Source organism: Apostichopus japonicus, chromosome 4, assembly GCF_037975245.1.
Source record: "Apostichopus japonicus isolate 1M-3 chromosome 4, ASM3797524v1, whole genome shotgun sequence".
Classification (NCBI taxonomy): Eukaryota; Metazoa; Echinodermata; class Holothuroidea; order Aspidochirotida; family Stichopodidae; genus Apostichopus; species Apostichopus japonicus.
The window spans coordinates 23,211,356-23,235,808 of NC_092564.1; the positions used below are offsets into that span (position 1 = coordinate 23,211,356).

General features: G+C 37.0%; 1 protein-coding gene across 1 annotated transcript in view; it reads left to right on the plus strand.

Moving 5' to 3' along the window:
* LOC139966841 (mitochondrial coenzyme A transporter SLC25A42-like) overlaps positions 1-21,623 on the plus strand; it is a 28,576-nt gene extending 6,953 nt beyond the window's left edge. Inside the window, exons 2-7 of the mRNA XM_071970249.1 lie at positions 3,474-3,735; positions 4,949-5,057; positions 5,788-5,971; positions 6,745-6,861; positions 13,028-13,179; positions 13,934-21,623. Of these exons, the coding sequence (XP_071826350.1) occupies positions 3,610-3,735; positions 4,949-5,057; positions 5,788-5,971; positions 6,745-6,861; positions 13,028-13,179; positions 13,934-14,259 (1,014 nt within the window). The 5' untranslated portion in view covers positions 3,474-3,609 and the 3' untranslated portion in view covers positions 14,260-21,623. The remainder of the gene's footprint in view (positions 1-3,473; positions 3,736-4,948; positions 5,058-5,787; positions 5,972-6,744; positions 6,862-13,027; positions 13,180-13,933) is intronic.
* The last annotated feature ends 2,830 nt before the right edge of the window (positions 21,624-24,453 follow it).

A 24,453-nucleotide genomic window follows, 5' to 3' on the forward strand; every position in this document is an offset into this window, starting at 1 on the left:
TTGTATGGTATACGTATGTATTGTACCATTAGGTACTTGTATATGCTTCAAATCATTTTGATTCCCCTATTTCTAATATAGTAACTCTCCCCACCCCTTCCCACTTTCTGGCCATTTTCACTCTTATGCAGATCAATCATTTATGTCAGAAAGATGTACCAAGATGTCAAAACGTTTGTTCTGATATTTACTTATTCACAGACTACCGGTCAGTTTGCCAATATCTACTGTACTGTACATTTCCACACTTACTTGAAAGGTCATCAAGTTCCCAACTTAATATATCAGTTTAATATATACATGTACAGTATGTATTCTGGTGGTATTAATATATCAGTTTAATATATGTACAGTACAGTAGGTATTCTGGTAATATTAATTTTGGGATTCTGGCATGCTCTGATACAACGTTATATTGATCGTTGATAGGCCTCAATTTCTGCAAGTATTAGAAGATTGTTCCCCATCATACACGGTCAATTTCACAAGTGTAATTACTGTACATATAGGTCTCCTACACACAGGTCTGTAACTGGACAGAAGATTGTTGAGGTTGGTTGGATAGTTTGCAATATATTTTCATCATACAGATATGTATGCATGGTATTATACCCACCCAGGTTTATTTACTGTACAACCGAGTATAAACTTATCAAAGCCAGGGTGGCCATTAAAAGATGGGCCTTTTTTTTTCGAATTGAAGAAAGGCAATAAGTCAATATTTTAGTAAATATTTATCAATAACAAAGTTGCAAATTGTTTGTGATTTTTCTTGACATTGTCATTTTTTGGGGGTGAATTTTTGGAAATTAAATCTGTTGTTTACTGTAAATATTAATGTTCCTTTGAATGGAAATGACTGGAAACAAAAGGAAAGTCAGCTCAGTTTCTTGCTCTTATTAAAGAATGACTTTGGGCAGAATTTGAGTCATTTTTGCCATCAGCTCCCCAGTGCAGGCCTAAATATTAGTTAATGTTAATCAACTTAAAACCATTGTTTTATAAATTCTAATAGAACTCAAACAAACTGTTCTTCCAACTTCATATTTGACAGAGCACATTGATGACATTCAACAGCATTTGTCCTTGACAAACTTGTCATTTGTCGTAAGTTTGTAAACATGGTTTATAATTTGAGGTCATGGCTAATGGTCTGTGTGTTAGACTAAGCAGGCATGAGACTCTTCCGCGGAAACGCGGATTTCCGATTTTTTTTTTTTTTTCATTTCGCGTTTTTTCTCGTAATTCGCGTTTTTTATTTATTTTTTTTTATTTATTTATTTATTTATTTATTTTTTTTTTTTTTTTTTTTTGTGCCGAACATGCTGGACTGTAAAGGGAAGGAACACCGAATTTGACCAGTGGTGGAATCAAGTAGCACAAAGCAAGCAAAAAAGCCTTTTTTTGGTTCAAAAAAGCTAATGGATAAATTATACAAGCAGAAATTCCACACTTTTTGGGCGAGTTACGTGATGTGATAGATTCCATCTAGAGTCCACCATTTTGCATCTAAGCCCTCCTTACCTGACAAAAAATTTCTAAAGGGGAGGGGGACACCCCCTCCCTTAAACCCCTCCCCCAGGACGACGATCGATAAATTTCAGATTTTTTTTCCCCGGCTCAGTCTCATCCCTGACTAAGTAGTCCAGCCACTTTTAAAGTATGACCCACTGACATTTAACCTGGGCTTAGTTCACACAAAGTGGTTTAGAAGTAAAACTCAGACTGTGATATGATCAGTGTTTTATTATAAAGGCCTTGTTCAACATATCCAAGTAAAGATTGTGCCTAACGTTATCCTTTAAAGCCTGCAGGGTTTCACTAGTTTTATCCCCCCACGAACCTCCTGTGGATGTCAGAGTTGTCCACGAACCCCCAAATTTTCGAGACACGATCTTGCGTATTATAGTATAATAAAGACTAAGTTCATAGTGTAATATTGTAGAGGTTGTCGATAGGTACAACTTTTGTACATTACTAAGTTTATGATATATCAGATTTTAGTTCAACAAAAAGTACTCTAGTTTGACTTTCATAAATGTCTCACAAACCCCTGGGATTACTCAAGCACTCCCTGGGGGTTCATGTACCCCAGTTAGGGAACCCCTGCTTGAAAGCCTGGATTCCTTTAGGTAATCTGGCTTCTGTCTGTAACGTTCAGTGTACTGTACAGTACTTGTTAGGCACACATAGACTTTGCAGGTCAGGATGCTTGTTTATTCTGTATGGCTCAAGAGGAGCATCACTGACTTTGGTTGTTCAGTAGATTTCCTTTAATTTACGTACATAATGTAATTGTCCAGAATTCTCCTTTAAGGCAATGTTGATGATGGTGCCAGTTGATTAGTTTGGGGGCTATTTCTGTATTCCAATATTATCTAACTAACTGTTCAGTCGTTATCAATCTTAATTCCTCTCGTCAGAGTAGTTTGTGGTGGATTGGCAACAACAAGGCACTACAGGATGTCAACAATAAGGCTCCAAAGGATGAAAGCATACACTGTTTGTCCTTGAGATATATTTGTAGTGCAGTGTTAACAAAGTGATTGCATACCACAGGTCATACACTGTTAATTATAAGTCTCAGGACTATTGACTTGTCAGAGGTCTTAACTTTATTTCTAGTAACTTTGATCACTCACTGCAGGCCTGAATGGTTACAGAGTAGCTGTGGAAAAAATAAAAATGGTATTAAAATTGAACGTTCCAGTTGAAAAAGAAAGAATCTGTATAAGTTTGCTTTATAGAGTTGACCTTTGAATATACAATACTGTATTTATGTAATGATGGGTCCTATCCTGATTTGATCACCATCTAAATATCTGTGCTCTGGCTCTGATTCATAAAATGTGAACTAAGTACTTCTAGCTCGACCATATTAAAATAGCTATACAAATACCCTGTAAATTGGTCACACCCATGCAAATCAGCTCTTCCTATAAACTGTTGAAAAACATATGTATCTCTTTAGAAACTTTGATATATTTCATGTGACAGAAATATCAAATTGGTTCCAGGATTAATAACCCAGAACAAATCCACATACTAGGAATGTTTCAGGAGAAATGTAAACTGTACATTGTAACAGAACCTCATTAAGTAGTGCATGTTTATGAGAAGACGGATCAGAAAATGAGTTTGCCTTTAGAGGTAATTTGCTGATTGGTTCACCATAACTGCAACTATTACTGACATTATTCATAAAATATTAACTAAGGTAATATATACTATTCTACATTCAGTAAAAAGGCTGTCATACTCACTTTACTTCTCTGCACATTAATTATGCCGATCTAGCAGTGTTAACCAGTAGTTCAATCTGGATATACAGTAGAGGGTTAACTACTGTAACATACAATTAACTTTATACTGTTGGTGGTTACTAATTGTGAAGTCTAGCTTGATGGCTGTCACGATCAGCTTTTAAATTTTATTTACTAGATATTATATTTTTTTGTTAAATTATTATGTAGATTACTGACAACTGAGCTTGTCTGAGGTGTATATTACTGCGACACCCTAAAGTAAGGAATCTCGGAGAGTTGCCCGGATGACAGAGTGATCGAGAAAGAATAACCAAAGGAACAATTTTGATCGCTTCTGTAAGGAATGGTAAATAGTGACCACATCGAAGCTTCATTGGATCTTGCCCAAGAAGACTCGCATCCCATGGTGAACATTGCAATCCAAGTCAAGACACCAGAGGTAGTTCGACCACAGCACAGAGCCCATGAAGTAAGTTTTATCGTATATGTAGCGTGTCTTAGATATCTTACCCTTTTTCTATGTTTTTCTCCGATTTCTTGTTTCCTTTCATTTCGCTTTCATTTTCAGAAAGTTTTTTGCTAGTAAAGACAAATCACGTGATAATGAATTTTGCTTTAAAGCCCTGGTATATGACATGAGGGTCGCCAAGAAATAAATGGAAGCAAAAAAGAGGAGCAATTTTAAACATAAGTTACTTCAGAAGTTACAAAATGTGACACCATTATGCAACTAAGTACCATTTATCATATATAGTATTTCCTGAAAGGGGAAGGGTAGATCTCCTTCCCATACACCCCTACCCCAAGCCACAACATCTGCCACTGGAGGGCGCCAAGATGATGAAGGTGGGGTCACCTATCGAAAAAGTTTGTAAGACCAGGGTCTTAAAGGATCATATCAGCTATTATGAGCACCATCACCAAATTCTCACCCTTCCCCACCCTCCCCCCCCCCTTCACTTTCTATCTTCCTCTAGCTCCCTCCTGTCAATATACCATTAAAATCTTCTGAAATGAAGATAATTTTGTCATAATGGGGATCGTTATCACAGAACTCATTTCCAGTTCCTCCTTTATGAGAAGGGGAGTTGGTCATGGATTTTCCAGTTTTGCAATAATGGAAGCATTGTAGTGATAATTTTATCATCATTCTGTGTACTCTACATCATATTGTTCATGGTTTGAATGTTTAAGTGAACCATTGCATCCTAACAGTAAATGTCAATAATCTGTACAGAAGAGTTTGGAATATTCCAAGTGTCGCATTTCTTTGAAGTTAGGAATTTTGCAGTTATTTTGATTCTGCAAGGCACTGCATAAATTTGGGAAAAAATGCAATGTCTTGAACCTTGATCTGGAAATGTCATGAATGAACTGGGTACAAAAACTGCCATGTATACAGATTTGCAGTATACAGCATGTCGACAAATTTGCTTGTCTGATACAAGATAAATAGTTACCTGCATATTAGGGGATGCAGGACTTGATCCACAGTTTGCCTACAGGAATAACTGTACGTTTAATGAGAGTATGATGCCAGTGTATTGTGTGTTCAAGGAACGAGGACCAATGAAAGATAATTGTCATGTCATGGTCATTGTAAAAGCTGGAAACAATAAACATGAAGGGTTCATGCTCTGTTTAATATTTATCTTACAAAAATTTAAATTTTTTCTTGCCAGGATTCAACATGGCGGCCAATTATCACAAACCTCTTGTCTGGAGCATTAGCTGGTGCTGTGGCAAAGACTACCATCGCTCCTCTTGACAGGACAAAAATTCTTTTCCAAAGTAAGTTATCTTTCATACTGCCAGGTGTTTTTAGCTATTTGGTGTGGAAGTTGCGAGTTGATTAAAGCAGGCAATATATTTGTTATATATATATATATATCTGTATCTGTATAATGTTATTTAAGGTAACACTTCAATAGAATGTTGCCTCAGTGTTTTGATTCCCTTTGTCACTGTTAAAGGAAAGATTAGGAGCCCGGAAATGTAAGTAGTATCTTTACTTTAGACAGGCAACATCACACCAGGAAGGATTAACCTAGTGAGGCATCTCGTTGGTTTGTAAAGAACAGAAAAACAATATATTATGCTGTATAGTTTGGCACACAACATTTCTCTGGTGGTTACTGAATGGTTAACAAAGTCGCTCTTCTGGGCATCCATATTGCTATAACCATGGAGATCCCTATGTTAGATTGATGGTTATTCAAGTAAACTATCCTATTGCTTGGTCAGACTACTGTAGTAAATTAGTTATAAGCCCACAACAACAAAAATTCAGCCTCATCAATGGTCTTTATGGAGATGCTAAGTCATGAAAATTGTCCCAAATATAATAAGAAAGATTGGGTGGCACATATTTATCCTTCTACTGGAGCTTTCTGTCTGTTCAAACACTGATACAAGCAAAATGAAACCATTCAATCAGCAGAACAGACTGTTACTGAACAAAAAAGCCCTCAAACATTATAGCATGTTTGTTTGACCTTGGTTTGGATTTCTCCACTTTCAGCGTCCGATATGAAATTCAGCGTCCGGCAGGTCGTTAGTGTGCTAAACAATGTCTACCAGAAGGAGGGAATTCTGGCCCTGTGGCGGGGTAACTCAGCTACCATGGTCAGGATCATACCTTATGCAGCCTTGCAATATTCAACTCATGAACAGTATAAGAAACTACTTAAGCCCAACAATGCACAGTAAGTTAATATCATTAGACAGGAATTTGGCCCAAACTAGCTCGAGTCAGAACCGTAGAGAAAGACCAGAGAGGGAATTGTATCAGTTTGATTGGTGTTAGAGGAAAGGCTCTCGTCCATTGACCTGCACCATCCACTTAATTAGAAAATCATTTCATAGAACTGTCATTGGTACTTATATAATTTGAATGCAGCCATCAGTGGGTTGCAATTTGGCCATTTGACCTCTAAATTGAGATAGCATCACTAGCCTGCCTATTTGGCAACTATATTAGTAGTGGCATGCTGCCCTCTGTTATTCATACAGTTCATTTTGGTTTCATTATTGGGCCTTGATATTAACTTCCTTTATTTTAGTGTTTAAAGCTTTAAGTTTTCTTTGTTTTACCTTTGAGGTATATTTAGAGGTTGCAAAAAACACCTTGTTAGTTACTCTACAGCACACATACATTATTAATATTAGATGAGTTATTATCTATCACTTTACATGGCATTTGTACCAACCATCTTTCATTTGATTTTACCATATATATGTATACACTAAAGTTCAAGAGTAGAAATGATACCACAAATAAAATTCCAATGGTAAAAAAGACTGATTGACGTGGTATAACGACCTTGCATATTAGAAACAAAAGGGAAGACAAATTGTCAAACAAAGACAAGTAATGTTAATGACAATGTTCCATCTGTTGTTCTTTCACTTTCAAGATCTTTTGTCATTTTTGTGATTGTTTATTGTTAACACAATTAATCTTCATAACCCTTCATAGGAACCTTGCACCCTTTGCTCGCTTCTGTGCTGGCTCTATGGCGGGTGTGACAGCATCTGCCTTGACGTACCCTCTGGACTTGGTGAGGGCGAGAATGGCGGTCACAGAGAGAACAAGGTAATTGTCATATGTATTTCCCACACTTGTTTCTTAGAAGGAGGGAGTAGAGGGCACTGGGTACTAATTTTCTCATCTAGTGTAGAGTTACTGGTCTTTACACATGATAGCCTTTAAAATTAGACATATTTTCATGATTTCTAGAATTAAGGTGTAAACTTTTGTTTTACACAATTTGAATTTTAGTTTGCATAAGAATGAAGGAAGGCAGAAGGGTGGTGGGGGTGGCGGTCAAGAGCACATTTGTTCAGTGCAATGTGGGTTTCGCTTGGCCTATATTAGAAGGAATATCATGTGGACAGCCTTTGGAAGATATTAACTTGAAATGCATAGACACAGCTGGGACATGTCCTGTTAATATGGAATTCCAAACAGTCTTGGTAAACCCTTTTCAGAATATCGCCCTCTATTATGTTCAGGTATTTAAATTGAGGCACAAGTATCTAGCTGTGTTACATTGTACATTATCTACTGTTTATTAAGTTTAAGTCTCAATAAAGCTTCTAGCAAAATCTCTCTTTAGAGATGGAGGCTTGATGATCACCATGTTTTGAGTGAAAATCAATGTTATTTTCGTCCCAACATTAAAGGATTAGGCTTAAAAAGAGGGTAAAATGAAGTAAAATCTGAAATGACATAACAGTAAATTCAGAGTCAGTTTATATCAGAGTTGAAACATTGCTGTACAAGATGATTGTATTATTTGCAAAGACTAAATCTCCCCATGGAACAATGCTGAAATGAATGATATCATAGGTTAGCTTTGTTTCCATAGCATGAACACACACCCATTCTAACTACTGTATGTCGTAGGTACCATGTATGGCAAATCTATGTGAGTTCATATAAGCCTGTAAAAGGCTATAAGTCGTACATAAGTCGCACAAGAGCTAGGCTGACTGGTGGAAACACATTGCTTCAATACCATCCTTTGCATTAAAATTGGCTGATTTTAAAGATCCAGTATAAAACAGTTATATTGTGTTAATAGGAAGATTAAAGAATCTTCCCCCAACCTTGTGTACATTGTTGACAATTAACTTGGAAGAGACTGGCCTGTTCATGAAACTCAACTCTTTGCAGTTTTCTCAAAATTAATCACAGCACTACAGGTACTTAAAATTGTGCAAAACATATATTGGTATATCATGAGATTATACTGTAGCGATAACAAATGTGTGAATTGTAAAGACGAATTGAAAGCAAGCTGAAAGGTGTTTTTGTGTTTGACAGTCCAGAATTAGTGTTTCTGTGAATTTACAAATTGGTTGCATGTTCAAAATCTAATCAGTTTTTACTCTTTACATTTTCTGTCAAACTGTGAAACCAATAAACACATTCATTAAAGTAGAATTGCATTGTAATTTTTCTTGGGGAGTCTCGCCCCCCCCCTGTCTGCCATAAAATTAGTCCTCTACACTGAAGGGGGTGGGATGGTGCTATGTAGTAGTAAAGGTACTAACTTTACTGTGGTTCTTTGAAAAGTCAAGACCAATGATCAAACCTGACACAGTAATTTTCCGGGAAGCAAACCTCTCAAACTAGAAGAACTCTCGTAGAATGTATCAACTTAGAAAGAAAAATATTGGTTTGTCCAAGAGTTGAGTCAGTAGAGGTAGGAGTTGATAGGACTTGCCTTTAGCCATTCAAAAGTGGATTTCTTTCTCCCTTTTTCTTTCTTTCTGTGAAGTTTTTGGATTTCATTTTACTAATCTTTTGCTCCTTGATGTAACAAATGTTTGTCTAAAGCATTTGCTCTTTGTTATAAGTCTACTTAAAGTAACATCATTACAATATTCAATCCTCCCAATCTGTTCTGTTTGTCATGTCCAGAAAGTTGCCTGGAAAGTGCAAACCAGTATTCTATAAATGGTCCACGGTGGTTCCTAGGATCGGCAATATCAAAGAGGCCCTAGAAATGCACTATCCACCCACCTGTGTATTGTTATGTTAATAACCTTTGCTAATCTCTAGGAAAACGAAGCAAAATCATGTTATTGAAGACGTCCCCCCACTCATTGAGGGAGAAATTTTGTCCTGGGGCAAGGATACATGTTGCTTTTGTTATTTCTGTGCTAATTATAACCCTGTGTTTGCTTATTCTTGCTGTTGTTGTGCGGAGAGTAACAACTGTAGGCTTAATCCTGGTGTAGGGCTTCATGCTCATGTCAATTATTAGAGGGTAGAAATGCAGGCCTGAAGCCAAGGCCCAGCTGAAAGATATTTCTGAGAAATGGACAAATTCTCCTGTTATAGTAGAGATTAGTCTCGAATGACTGATTTGGATTGTTTGCTGGGTAATAAGTTCCTCTTGAGGGGATTGAACAATGTATTGTCAATGTTGCCAGGTAGAAAAATAGAGTGTTCCATGTTAACACCTTCAGTTGTCACTCACTTTCGGGAAAGGTCTCTCCGGGAAGAGTAGTAGTTTGCAATATCACAAACAGAACAAAAAATGCAGAAGCTGACCAAGATATAATATAGGGAGTATTGGAGTGGATGTTTTTAATGAGGTATTTCTTGTTCAATGTATCAAATTCACTAAACCCTTCAATTTGCCATCTGTAATTTCCTAGTCAGTACTAGGTGTGTTAATTCTAACAAGAACATTGTAATGCTCTTTTAATAAATGATACTGAGGTCAGCCCCTCGGGCCTAATTGTTAATGTGACTCAATTGTGGTCAATTCCATGATAAGGTCAACATCATACCAAAAAATTTAAAATCATTTTACATTAAAATTGTATAAGTTTCCAATAAATAGAATACTTGTAGTTAATTTTTTTTTGACATCAAGGCATTAGACAATAGTGGTGAATTGAAAACACCCTCGATTTACTGTCACGCGAGTCACAAAATTTACTGTTTTTGTTTTTTTTCTCCTTGACTGCACAAGACTTTTACTCCAAATAATGAATATCAAGTCTTCACATAGATACCAAAAAGATTACTGAATTTTCCTTTCCAGAAGATGTTCAAATTTTGTGGAAAATCACCCTTTACGAATGTCACGCGAGTCACGTCACGCGAGTCTCGTCAATTCAAGATAGTGTTTCTACCTATTTACTGTGTGTTGGACTAATTATATTTGGTATAGCATAGTGCTCAGTTAATAGCTTCAATTTTATTTTGACATCAAGGCATTAGACAAGTGTGGTAAATTGAAAACAGTAAACACCCTTGATTTACTGTCACGTGAGTTACAAAATTGACTGTTTTTGGTTTTTTCTCCTTGCCTGCACAAAGGTTTACTCCAAATAATGAATATCAAGTCTTCACATAGATACCAAAAGGATTACTGAATTTTCCTTTTCAGAAGATATTCAAATTTTGCAGAAAATCACCCTTTACGAATGTCACGCGAGTCACGTCACGCGAGTCAAGACAAATCAAGATAGTGTTTCTACCTATTTACTGTGTAAAAATTACAGGGATGTTATAGTTTGATGAATGAAGAACACTGATTAAAGATATCATAAATGAATTCCCCTTTAATTAGGCAACTTGAATAATATGTGCACACATAATGCAACTAATTATAATAATTTCATTTGAAATATCAGAATTTAAAATCATGAATATTTATTCGCAATATAATGCCTATTTTATCACCACATTTGGAAAGTTAGCACATGTCATTGATTTTTTAGTACTATACAAAAACATAATCTATATTTGTATCTGGCAATGCCATGTGCTATGACTTGACAACCTTAAGGTTTTAACTGCTCAATCATTCCCAAAATCCTATGAGCGAATGTATCTTCTCAATATTACACTTTTGGTTTATTCAAATATGACAAATAAGAATGGTAATTTGAATCACATTTTGATAGATCTGTTTCTTCTATAACTTTCAACTGAGTGACTTCAACAGACTAAATATTGTTATAAATATTAATTGACAAGATATATTGCCTGAACAACTGTACTACCCGTACAGTATATTACCTACTGTCTGCAGTCATGAAAGTAACTCGGGGACATAAATATCATCTGGACATTCCCAAGGGAAGTACCTTTTGGACACTTTCTAGACCAATGAATGTTTTATTTCACTAGGCAAGATCTATACCTTCGATTCACTACTGCATTTGGTCTACAGTAGAACTATTCGAAAAGTGAACTTGTCACGCGAGTCACGTTTTCTTGTCACGCGAGTCACAATACATCTTCATCGTAATTTCCATGCGTTACAACATTTATTCAAAGTTGCATAGCAATTGAGGTAGAGGTGTTTTTAGCTCATACCAGCATGCTGGTGTGAGCTATTGTTACAAGGCGGCGTCTATCACTCTATCATTCTATCACTCTATCCATCAACAATTGGTAAAACCGCTCCCACTCGCACAGTGTTTGATGGAATTTCATGAAACTTGGACACAAGGACCATTGGGTATAGGGCCATCAGAGATGGTCCGAAATTTGTGGTCAAAGGTCACATATGGGCCGTAATGGGCCATTTTGTGGAAATACGCAAAATGCTTCTTCTCCTACAGATTCCATGGTACAATGTTGAGGGTTTGTCACGATAGTTCTATGGAAGTTTTACCTTCAGGGTGTTCATGAATTTGAGATCAAAGATCAACTAGGGGTCTTTTGTGGCCTGGGCCGCGGCCCGATATTTTCAAATTGCTCCTGTTCGTACAGTGTATGGCCAGTTATAATGAAACTTGGTCACAACGTTCCTCGGGATGAGAGTTACGAGGGGTGTTCGGAAAATTGAGGTCAAATGTCATTTAGGGGGTCATTCTTTGTAATATTTTCAAATATCTCAATCTCCTCAAGATGTTGATGGATCATATTCAAAGTTGAACTGATGATTGTTGGATTGTGTATGAATTAGGTGATGCCTAATAATTTTTGGTCAAAAGTTAATTAATTACAATTAATCCCCATTGTTTAAAAAAATCTGAGCCTTCACCTTTTGCCAAAGCTCCTTTAATTTGTCTCCCAGTCTCTGCAGTGTTTGTTTACATTTGTGGTTAAGCTCTGCAGAGGCTGTTAGTGGAATTAAAGCAGGACTGGGAGTTGTTATTAACTGTCGAACTGTAAGCATGAGAGCCCTATAGCCAATCAGCACTTGCCGATTCTTAGAAGTCTTTGAGCCTGAGGTATTGTAGGCAGCCAGCCAAAATTTTGGCAAGGAGTGCTTCAGGTCTGCTCAGGTAGAGGGGAGAAAGTTAAATAGGGTAGGTCAGTGGTATTGTTTGAGAGAGTGGGTAAAATAGGATTTAAAGGGGGAAAATAGGAATTATAGCCAGTGGTGTGGCCAGGATTCTGCTAAAGGGGGGGGGGTATCCCTCATGGGCCCAAAATTGGTGGAATCTGAAAAATGGCCTAAAATTTGGTGGGCCATAAAGTTTTGTGGGCCCTACATTTTTAAGCTCGAAATGGTATGAGCTTCTGCACCATTGGTGCTCTAGTTCAACTTCGGTATGATTATAAAAAGTGATTGGAAAAATTTTAATAAGACATAAGAAATCGAACATTTGTGTGTGCATTCTGATTTTTGCTAATAGTAACTGTCACGCGAGTCACGTTTACTTTTTCGCCAATTTCACCCCCAATACTTGAGGTATAAATATTTTTTGTCTACTGTTGTAAGCATTAAGGCGTACTTCACTGACTACATGAATGCTTTTCTCCCAGGTAACTTCTTTACTTGTTTAATGATATCAAATAGAGAGGAATTTTAGTAAAAATGTCACGCGAGTCACCATGGAATTGACCATATACTTGCTTTGTACAAAAGGACAACCATGGATAAATTCAACGATACTATTGTCTTATTTTAAGCATTATATTTGAGATAACGAACATCTCCTAGTTTCCTCATAATTTATGTGTTGATAATGTTTATTCAGTGGTGTGTGTGTTAAACTAGAAAGTCCAGCATTGACTGGTGGTGAGTCACAGATGTTTTAAAAACTAAAAGGGGCATTGATACAGTGTACATGGCAGCAATGGATATCTCAGGTCCAGATAGAAGATAACAAGGTATCATGTTTCATTACTGTCTGCATTTTTAGCGACAAGAAGAAAACGTCACTTGCAAGCAACAAAAAGTTAACTTATTCAGAGCGAGGCACACGGTTTGAGGCGAGTCTTCAATGTCTTTATGACATACAGTAGTTGTTGACCTGTTTTTTTTGGGTTTTCACAGATACCGAGGTATGCTGTCGATGTGTCTCCATACACTGAAGCATGAAGGACCCAAGGCTTTCTATCAGGGCTTCCTCCCTACCATGCTTGGTGCAATACCGTATGGCGGAACTAGCTTCTTTACTTATGAAACATTCAAGAAAAGGCACAAAGGTCAGTATTAACGTAAACTTTAGTACAATGGAAGAGAAACCCTTGTAGAACTCTACCCTACCTGTAAACTTATAGAAAGAAAAGTAGGAAAGGAAATATCAAACCCCCCCCCAAAAGACAGTCCTATCCCCCAGTCTAACACCCATCCTGTACCATTACAACCACACCATGCTCACCCCCACCTCCCTGCCCAGCCATGTAGCTCCTCCTACAATTTAGGATCAGAACACGTAGCAATGTATTCTCACGACTAGCCTGAGAGTAGTATGCTGTGCTTTTAGTCTGATGTGTCATATCACCAACAGAAGAAAAGAGTAAACAACGTATTGTGCAAGTTGTTTACAGACAGGTGGAGAATCATTGTTTAAGTCTTTTCAGAAAATGCGGATTTGTTCTGAAGATTAATCAGGTACAAACATTTAAAACTGATGACATATGGAAACATAACATACACTGTACTTTTATAGTAAACTTCAAAGAATTTGTGTAAATCTTGCACTTTTCAAGGAAATTCTCTCTCCGGCCTTTCTATTTGACTTTGGTTCTTACTCCAGTATTCAGAGTTCATTAATTTGTTTGTTTATCAGTGTTTCTGTCGTTCGTTCGTTCGTTCTTTGTTCTCTCGTTTGTTTGTTTATTGATTTGTTTATATAATTGTTTATGCATTCATTCATCCATACATTCAGTTATTCTTGATTTATCGATTCATTCCTTCCTTTCCTTATTTGTTTTTTATTTATATTTTATTGAACAGAAGTGACTAACAACAGAGACCCCACACCTCTAGAGAGACTGTGTTACGGAGCCATAGCGGGTCTCTGCGGCCAGACATCTTCGTACCCTCTGGACGTGATCCGCAGGCGCATGCAAACGGCAGGAATTACTAAATATTCGTACAAAACTATCGTGAAGACAGCCAGGGAGATATATCAGGAGGGGGGAATCAAAGGGGGGCTGTACAAAGGCCTCTCCATGAACTGGGTGAAGGGACCCATCGCTGTCGGTATCAGTTTCACAGTCTTCGACATGTCCAAGAATGCACTTTCAGATTCCCATCTCTTCTCCACCGGTGCAAAGTAAGAAACTTTTCCGAAAAGGGAAAAGAGATGTTTTGGAAGACTAGGGTGAATGCAACATACACTCTGGTGTTTGGCCTAACAGTATTACCAAGTGTGATGGAACTTGGAGATACCGCACTTGTAAGGTCAAAAGGTCAGATCTAAGTACAGTGTAAATGTCAATGAAATTTCTGCTACGTCTTTCATGCAGTAGAATCTCGTTCAATCTGTAGAATGTTTTGGACAGACCTAACATATTTATTCAAAGTCATTGATCTTCTGGCTGATACTTTAATTAAGGCAGGATATATGATGGTGGATATCCTATTCTGTGACTTGTTAAATTGAAACAAAATGGTTCGATATATATTCATTACTTGTAAAGGAATAATAAAGTTGTGGGACAAGAGTAAACTTACAGGGTCGTCAAGTGTCTCGTAACAAGATCTCATATCAAGCTCACTAGAAGTTTCCCTTCTGTCCAGACTTTTAAGGTTTATTTCCCTTCTACTTGCAAAGAATAATTGCTACATTCGTTGTAGACATTACACCTTTGATGCAATGTTTCATTGAAAACGAATGACTGTATGGTCTGTGTTTTTATTATGTCACCCACTAGAATCACAATGGAGGCACACCCACTAGAATCAAAATGGAGGCACACCTACAAGAATCACATTGGAGGTACACCCACTAGAATCACATTGGAGGCACACCCACTAGAATCAAATGGAGGCACACCCACTAGAATCAAATGGAGGCACACCTACAAGAATCACATTGTAGGCACACCCACTAGAATCACAATGGAGACACACCCACTAGAATCATAATGGAGGCACACCCACTAGAATCATAATGGAGGCACACCCACTAGAATCACTATGAAGGCACACCTACCAGAATCACAAGGGAGGCACCCACTAGAATCACAATGGAGGCACACCCACTAGAATCACAATGTATGCACACCCACTAGAATCACAATGGAGGCACTCCCACTAGATTCACAATGAAGGCACACCCACCAGAATCACAATGGAGGCACACCCACTAGAATCACAATGGAGGCACATACAACATTAAAATACTTTATAACAGAAAAGATTATCTATACCAATCATTGAAATCCATAATAGAAGCAAATAAAACTATTGTTAGTAAATGCATGATGTAAAGTTTAATTGATTAAAGACCAATTAGTAATCAAACAATGACTTTCTTTCTCTCAGATTTCTCGCAACTGACACCTTTATGAAGCTATGCAATGCAAACAAGTAGCTGTGCCCTTGATTATGAAAGCCTAAATGCTTCCTTTAAGATTCGTTTTTTTCCATGTATTAGTTTCCTTTTACCAAAGTTCCTGGCATCCGACAAGCTTTGAAGTTTGATGTCCAATCCACGTTGCCGTTCATTCACCTTTCACCAAGTGTGAAGGTGTATTTATTACATGGATAATTTGATTTTCAAGGACAAATTGATTGTAAGTGAGTGCTTGGGATCAAGTAGAGGGCAAAACAATCAGCCCAAAAATTTCATAAGAATTCCACATTATGTTCCACTCTTATGTTTGTCAGTTATCTGTCTGGATCCTTGAAAATTGATCTTGTTTCTGCTTCCTTGTGAAACTAATTGCATTTTTCCTCTTTAATGAGTCTGTTTTTGAAGCAAACCTCTTACAAAAGTGGATGATGAGACTTGAAGCAGTTCAATGTAATAGGTCACGTATAGATTTGAATTTCTTCCTTTCGTGAGAGTGAGGTTTCTTGTTGTTAGCCTCTTATTCGGCTCCAATTACCTAAGGATATCGTATGCAATTGTAACTACTAATCACTTTGATGGCATAATCTTGTGGTTTTGGGTGAAGATTTCTCAGACGGAGTCATTTTCTATCCGAGACCGTCTCAGTACCTGTATCTCCTTATTCTCTTACATTTATTTTTGTTAAGCTCTAGGGGGAAGGAAAAAAAAAACTTGAATTAATTTGTGTTTGCATCTTTCTTTAGACTTTTCCTTGTTTCTGGAAATAGCTCCTGGCAATTATTAAGAGCCTGCTGTGGGAGTTTGAGTGATTGTTATTAATTGGTCACATGTTGGCCAGAGGAACATTTTTGAGAAAATCTATAGCATCACATTCTCAGAAAAAATGACAAATTTGATGCTTGCCAAGATTTGGTTCAATTTTTAGAACTAATGAGAGGCAGAGAGAGAGATGGTAAACAGGGTTGTTGACATTTTGTGAACTGTGGTAGACGTGCCGAACAGAACGTGCGTTACAAAATAAGTACACTTTCTACTGTCAAGGACATTGGTGTCATAATGCCAAAGGAGGTGGTTGGGTTTGTAAGGTAATTGATGTGTCCTGAGATATAGAGTGATCTGCCATATGGAGAGATCTGCCATATAGAGTGAACTGCAATATGGAAAGATCTGTCGTATGGAAAGATCTGCATATAGAGAGATCTGCCATATAGAGAGATCTGCCATATAGAGAGAAATGCCGTATGGAGAGATCTGCCATATAGAGAGATCTGCCATATGGAGAGATCTGCCACATAGAGAGATCTGCCACATAGAGAGATCTGCCATATAGAGAGATCTGCCATATGGAGAGATCTGCCACATAGAAAGATCTGCCACATAGAAAGATCTGCCATATAGAGAGATCTGCCATATGGAGAGATCTGCCATATAGAGAGATCTGCCACATGGAGAGATCTGCCGTATGGAGAGATCTGCCACATAGAAAGATCTGCCACAGAAAGATCTGCCATAAGGAGAGATCTGCCATATGGAGAGATCTGCCATATAGAGTGATCTGCCACATAGAGAGATCTGTGTGAGTATGAAACGTGGTAAATGTTGTTATTACATAATGTGGCGTTAAAGATACTCAACATTGTGTAAGTCACTTTACTCTGTGCGATCAATTAACTTTCTATACATTGCATTGCCTTGCCTAACATTGCATCTACTTCACATTTATGGCACAATTTACTCATGAACCTAAGACTATGCTTATATTCAAATAACTTAACATACAGGTTATTGTATCGGCTATGAGGTGTTGTTACATAAACATACAGATATGTGCATGAAAGTGTCACATAAAGCAATAATGATGAGTGGAACAGTTATGTTTTCAGAAACCTGTTGTTGGTAGTTAATAGAGTAAAGGACCATGCTGTGTCAGAAAGATAAGATAATTTAACTACATCACTAAACAAAGTGTTTGGACAGGTATACTTCCTGGATAAAGTAGTTGGTCATGTACCCAGTTGAGTTATTTCAGTTAGCCAGAGTTTTATTGACTTTTACTGCTTGCCCAATTGTTTTTTCTTGTGATCTTTGTACTTAGATTTCTACTTTCATTTCAAAGGGCATTTGTTGTTGTTATTGTTGTCAGTTTGACATCTGTTATACAATTTACATTATACAGTACAACAACATGTTAGGCTCAATAAACTGGATTATATAGTCATGATTACTTCTGATTTAATAATATTGTCAGACTGATTTACATATTTAGCAAATGTGCAGGTACTGGCCTACACAGAATGCAATGTATTTTATTTTATTGGATCTTAAAGAACACCCTTACTGTTAAACATAACTTTACAGATTTGTGCATTTACCGTAGTGAAATGCATGCATTCACATCTTTGATGTTATATATGAGTGTATGTGTAGTAAGTTGTCTGTTTGAAAATATACTGTTATTAAGTATGAGCAGTACTGGAGAAGGTCATAAAGGGAAGTTTTAGTAGGAGTGAGTGAGAGGTATACCATGCAGTCCTTATGTAAATAACTAATCATAGGGCATCTTACAGACGGGTTAGGGCCAGGAGTAATTCATGTCAACAGATCTGCCCAATGTCCAGATAATAATTATGTAACATCCAGATCCAGAAATGTTGCCACTTTTGGAGTGAAAGAAGAAATGTTATTTTCTTTTATATCAGACAGTCTTTTGAGGCAACAAAATGTTGTTCATGTGTGGCCAACAAACTGACATATTTGTAATGGTGGTGTTGCAGACTCTTGAATGAACAAATGAAATCTAGAACATTGTGCTCAAGTAATCACCTAAGAGAATTTGGACCATTTCCCAGAAATTTATATGGCTTGATCATTTGTTATATTCATCTTAATAATCCTTGTTAGCAACTAGAAGAGTGTGCTCAGGTAAGTAAGAAGAATAATATGTTACCAACCACCCGGTCTGGCTTTTTATATGATAAATGCTCAAGAGGAAACTCTACTCATTAACTTTAATTTCTATTTGGTTAATCTGTAAGCAAGGAAATCTTTGTTTTGATGAGACAAAATAATCCATTGTCTTTTATTGATTGTTTTTAATAGATTTTCCATTTTTTTTTTTTTTTGCCAATGTACAATCACTATACCAAGCAGGCTGTGTTGGAGATATACATAAATCCATTGGATGTATATATAAAATATTTAATGTCTGGAAAAAATTGAGCCAATTATTTTTACCCTGCAGGAATAATCACACTTAACCACAAACCCAGCATCTTCCTGTTTCTGAACAAAATTTGTTATCTTATTGTTTTTATTCCATTCTTGAAGTGTTAATTGTAAAAATAAGTTTTAAAACAAAATAAAACAAAAAAATTAAATAAATATAAAGAAAAAGGAACTCCTCAATGGTGCTAAATGCATAACCAGCCAACACATCCAGCCAAATTGGTTCTTAAATTCCAAATTTGTTTTTAGTAAGTTTTGAATTACTGTTACATATTTTCATTTTCTTTTCTTTCAACTGATTCAGGTCGTAAAATTGTTACAAAGATTTGCTTGATTATTGCTCTTTAACTGGTAAAAGAAGAAGAAAAAAGGGCATTGTAGATGATGAGAGACTGTTGAATTATACATATTTATTTTAAAGTGTAGACAAATTCTACCTATTCAGGCATATGTCGATGATGCAGACATTCTGGGCCAGTTTCTCTCATTTTCTGGTTTTCAGTTCTGTCTTTTGATAGAATAGGTTCAAAATATGTTCGGATGTAGCATAGATATTTGGACCTGGACAATAATATTATTGCATGTTTGTGTGTCTAGATATATGATTGCTCCACTGTGTTTAACAATGCTGAGTTTGGGCAGGCATGTTCACAATGCATGTAACTTGTGTCTGCTAACTAAAGTGTTCAATATGGACACCAGTGTCAGTTTAATGCTCTGCTCACATTATTTTTCTCAAGTATGTCCTCTTTCATAATGTGGGTCATTCTGTATATATAGTTCCATATTCTCCCACTCCACACCCTCCAATGCCTGGGGTGGGAGAATGGACAGTTCCATAAACCCCCACTCCACACCCTCCAATGTCTGAGGTGGGAGAATGGATAGTTCGATGCCCCCCCACTCCACACCCTCCAATGTCTGGGGTGGGAGAATGGACAGTTCCATATCCCCCCACTCCACACCCTCCAATGTCTGGGGCGGGAGAATGGACAGGTCCATTTGGTTGCATCATTGCCGCATGTTTGACTGGTTTCTTATATTTTATTGCTTTATATATGACTTTTTACTTTTTATCGTTGATTGTTACCTAATGGTGTTGTGTCAAATTACCTCAAAATGCTTAAAGCAAACCTTATTTTAGCCATATTTTTTTCCAATATATTCCAGCTGCTGATTGAATTTAAAGAATTTGTTTGCAGTCCTGTAAGTGTATTCCTGCCAGTAGAAGTTGCTACTGCCCTAAAGGTTTTTAGGATAGTGTTCATTTTAGTTCTAATTATTATTACTATGGAGTCGAAACCTTGCATAAGTTAAATCCCTTGTGGGCATATGGTTACAGTTCTGTTAGGGGCAAGCCACAAACATGGATTAGTGCATTCATTGCCTTGGAGTTGTCTTTGTAATTAATTAACAGACCTACAAAAGACAAGAGGAATAAATGATGCCTTTGTTACTACCAGCCTAAACTTTAAGTACAGTTACATCCACAGTATATGTATAGATAGAGGACAGGAATAACCGAAATGATTGTGGTGTAAGGTTGCTTTCTGGGAGGGCAAGGTCCTTTGAGGCCTGCTGTTGTGAGCTGTCAGTTATTAATCTATTCTGTGAAACTTGCACTCACCTTTTGCGCTTGTTGATGGGTTATGTTTGGAGGTATCATGCATGTAAAGAAGCGTTTGTCTGATGAGGGAGAATGAGGAAAACTCCATACAGTCATAGTTTTTACACTCTGGATACTTGCCAACATTTTGAAGTTTGTTTTTGTTACATATTCATGAGGAAGGGAAAAGTTATTTTGTACATTTATTTGGATAAAATTAAATTTGAAATATATGAGCTCATTATGTAGGTTTTGTTGTAAGCATTGTTGGATGTGGAAGGTCACATAACGACTCCGATTGAAGGAGTCTGATGGTCTAATGAAAAAACAGCCATATGCAAGCCTTGATGGGACAGTGAAAGTGTTGATGGGGATGAGTTGGTCAGTTAATCTCAGGTTTGTTGTTAGACCTGTTTCTCTATGAGGGGGTTTGTGGGGACATGTATGTTGTTAGACCTGTTTCTCTGTGCGGGACTTTGTGGGGACAGGTTGGTCCGTGGCAGTGTGATAGAGCTGGTAATGACAGGTTTGTTGTTATACCTGTTTCTCTGTGAGGGAGTTTGTGGGGACAGGTTTGTTGTTATACCTGTTTCTCTGTGAGGGACATTGTGGGGACATGTATGTTGTTAGACTTGTTTCTCTGTGAGGGAGTTTGTGGAGACAGGTTTGTTGTTAGACCTGTTTCTCTGTGAGGGAGTTTGTGGGGACAGGTTGATCAGTTGCAGGGTTTCTGTGTGATAGAGTTGGTGGGACAGGTCTTTAGTTAACAGAATACTTTTACTTATTTACGTTCAAAATCAACATTAGCACCGTGCCATATATAACCTATTTTGAATATAATAATTGAGGCAAACTTGTTATCATCATTAACTGTGCATTGTCTATGTAAAGATCAGACGTAGTAGCTTGGATTTGTGGAAATTGAGACATGGTTTGGTGATTTTTTGAAGTGAATCTGGCTTAAAAAGTGATGTCTCTTCTATCACAAACTAGCTGGACGACGAGTCGGTGATTTGATCAAATTAAATATGAATATATAAACAAAGATGAATTTCCCTTTAAGTATTAAGTCCTCGATTTTGGATCCATTGTTGAATCGCTTAAATTACACACAGGGCTTGGTCAATATCAATGTCTCTTATCCTGATAAACACATGCTATGCAAATGCAATATATAATGTAAATATTTGTAACTATAAGATACATCCTTATGGCAGTAAAATAAGGTCGATAGAAATGCCCTGAGTATATTGTACGTGATTATATGAATACAATACAAAATTGTTAATCAATATATAAATACTGTATGCTTGTTTATTTCATTTAGCTCCTCTTGGATACAGAGGCGTCAATCATCGGGGGACACGTCCTCTCACTTTCTGTAGGGTAGGGGACACAATATCAAATGTCCCCCATGTTTAGTGACTGACTCGTGCTGGGGCTATCAGGCTCATAATGACTCATGTGTCTCATAAAAAGGAGCTCAAACATTGTGCTGTGAGATTCGTAGTTATTAATAATTCATTCTCATCTCGGCTCAATCCCCCGATGAAAAATACAACATAGCGAAATGATCATATCATTTCTTCTGATCACATAAGTCAGTAGTGTGCAACCTTAACATTCTAGGCACGTAAAGTAGCAATGGCTTTCAAAAAGAACACGAGGTTTATTTTAATCACTGGTCACGTATATGCACGATCGCGGATACCGTGGCCGTGCGTTTGTTTTGGTTTTCAGGAGTTTGGTTAGCATAACGATGAACGTACAGAGCTTAGATTAACCTGCGTGAACAGTGTAGCAGTCTAATGTGAAACTATGGTTCATAAATATATTTATTATGTCTATTTGTTTAATATAGGCATATCAGTTTTATTGTTAGCCCCTTCATCAGTGCCCCAATGTTTTAACTAAGAACATTGAGCCACAGTCCCCTGTACGGCCTATCCACTCAGCTCATTCCCCCGCCCCACACCCACACCGAATAGGTCCCTTTTTGACATGTTAAACAAACTAATATACACAAACCCAGCTTCACCTTAGCATATATAGGCTACAGCTACAATGAGAACGTCCTAGCGTGTTTTTATACGTTCAATTACCTGTGTAAATCAATGAAAAATGCAGAGCTAATGAAGTAACGTTAAGTCCTAGTTTTCCTTTACAAAGTGAATCTACCGAATACAATTTTTCTAATATAGGCCTACCTCTCTCTTTTTTTTTTGAGAAGTGTAAATTTCTAAACCTTGAGAGTTTCAAAATTAAGAATGTTTAGATGCAACTTCCGAGGCCTGGGAAGTGCATTTTAGGTAATCTGGAAGGATGTTAAATAGATGTGTCTTCATTTAAGTCTAACCCTTGTCAGATGTGACTTTTGTTAAAATATATTATATTTCTAGATGTGAGTCCGCCCCCTGAAACCCGCCGGGCTGCACCCCTGGACCCACCTTACAAAGCTATTTTTGGTATTGCAAGTCTGACAATTGTTCTGGTTGGGAAGAGGGTTAGTACTATTTGGAAATTGTTACTATGTTTCTCCCTTCCGTTGCGTTCACAGTGGACAGCTTAAATACAGTCGTTTGGTATAGGGCACCTTCCAAGCAGGGTTAACAAACCCGCTAATGACATGTTAGCATAACAAACAACAGTTCAACAGCACTAATTCCCAGGTCAACATTGAATAAACAATGTGCCTTGACTATCGAACGAGATAACTCAACTCTGAAAGAAATATTGCAATTAGAATGAGTGAACATTCGGTGTGTTAAGTAACATTGAAATAAATTTGTCGAAAGAAAGACCTAAGAATTAAAGGCGGTATTGCTTGCCTTTGTTGAAAGTGCTTAGTATACACATTTCGTAGTACTTGCCTTTCATTTTATTTTTGGTATTTACTTTCTGTTTCTTTGCTTCTTTCTCTTTTCTGTTCATATATTACAATTCTTATTCAATTGTCTTACAAATTATTGACTTTCGTGATCACATTTCCACGTCCCACGATAAACATCTCGTTAGTTCTTGAAATTCTGGCTCCGTTTTAACAGTGTCCTGTTCTAGCTTTGGGTGTGTTTTACAATATGCTGCGTACTGTACGTCAGTGGTCGAAGAATGTGTATTGGCTTGAAATGTTTTGAATTTGAAAGCCCATGAGTTACGTAATAAGTAAAGGAGCTAATTGACATTTACGTTGTAACGCTAAGTAGCATACCTCCTTTTCCTGGGTGAGAGGTGGGGGGGGGGGGGTGGGTCGGCGGTGTCGATCGACTTGACAATATGGTTTTATTTACTCGATGTGTCATCATGATTATTCGGGACCCTGATCAATTAATATAAAAAGGACTTGTACCAACGAGAATAACTTAAACCAAAGTTGGTTTATATATATTTTTATGATATTTTTGCAGACGTAGGCCTAGGTAGGTAAAAAGGTTAGGTGTTATCTTACAGTTCGTACTATATACAAAGAAAATCAATCTTATGATTCATATATTACTGAAACTTAAGTAGCCTGTAAGCTATGCGTTTCTGCCCCCCCCCCCCTCCCTCCTTCGCCCCTGTATCTCCTTTTCAGTTGAGACAAAAACACGAAGAGCAAGGCTCGTTACCATAAGGGCCCCAGATTGTATGTAACTTTATTTCTCCTTGATCCTCATCCTCATTGAGATATTTTATAATATATTTTATAATATATTTTATTATATTTACTTTATAATAATTTATATTTAATAATATTTTATTTATTAAATCATATTTATAATATATTTTATAATATAGCTCATAATATATTTTATAATATAGTTTATAATATATTTTATCATATATTTTATATATTTATTTTATATATTATATATAATAATTGATATATAAGAATATTTAATATATTTATAATATTTTATAATTCGCGTCTGTCATCAGTCACTACGACCAGTCAGGGAAACGACTCCGAGGTTGACAAGAGCTATACATTGGTGTAATATGCATGAACACTTGTTTTATAACTATTGCAGTGGCGTAGGAAGGTACTTTTGAGTGGGGGGGGCTGAAGACTGATGGCCGGCCTGGGGGAGGGGTCTAAGGGGAGGGGGTGTCCCCCTCCCCTTTTGAATTTTTTTGCATTTCCAG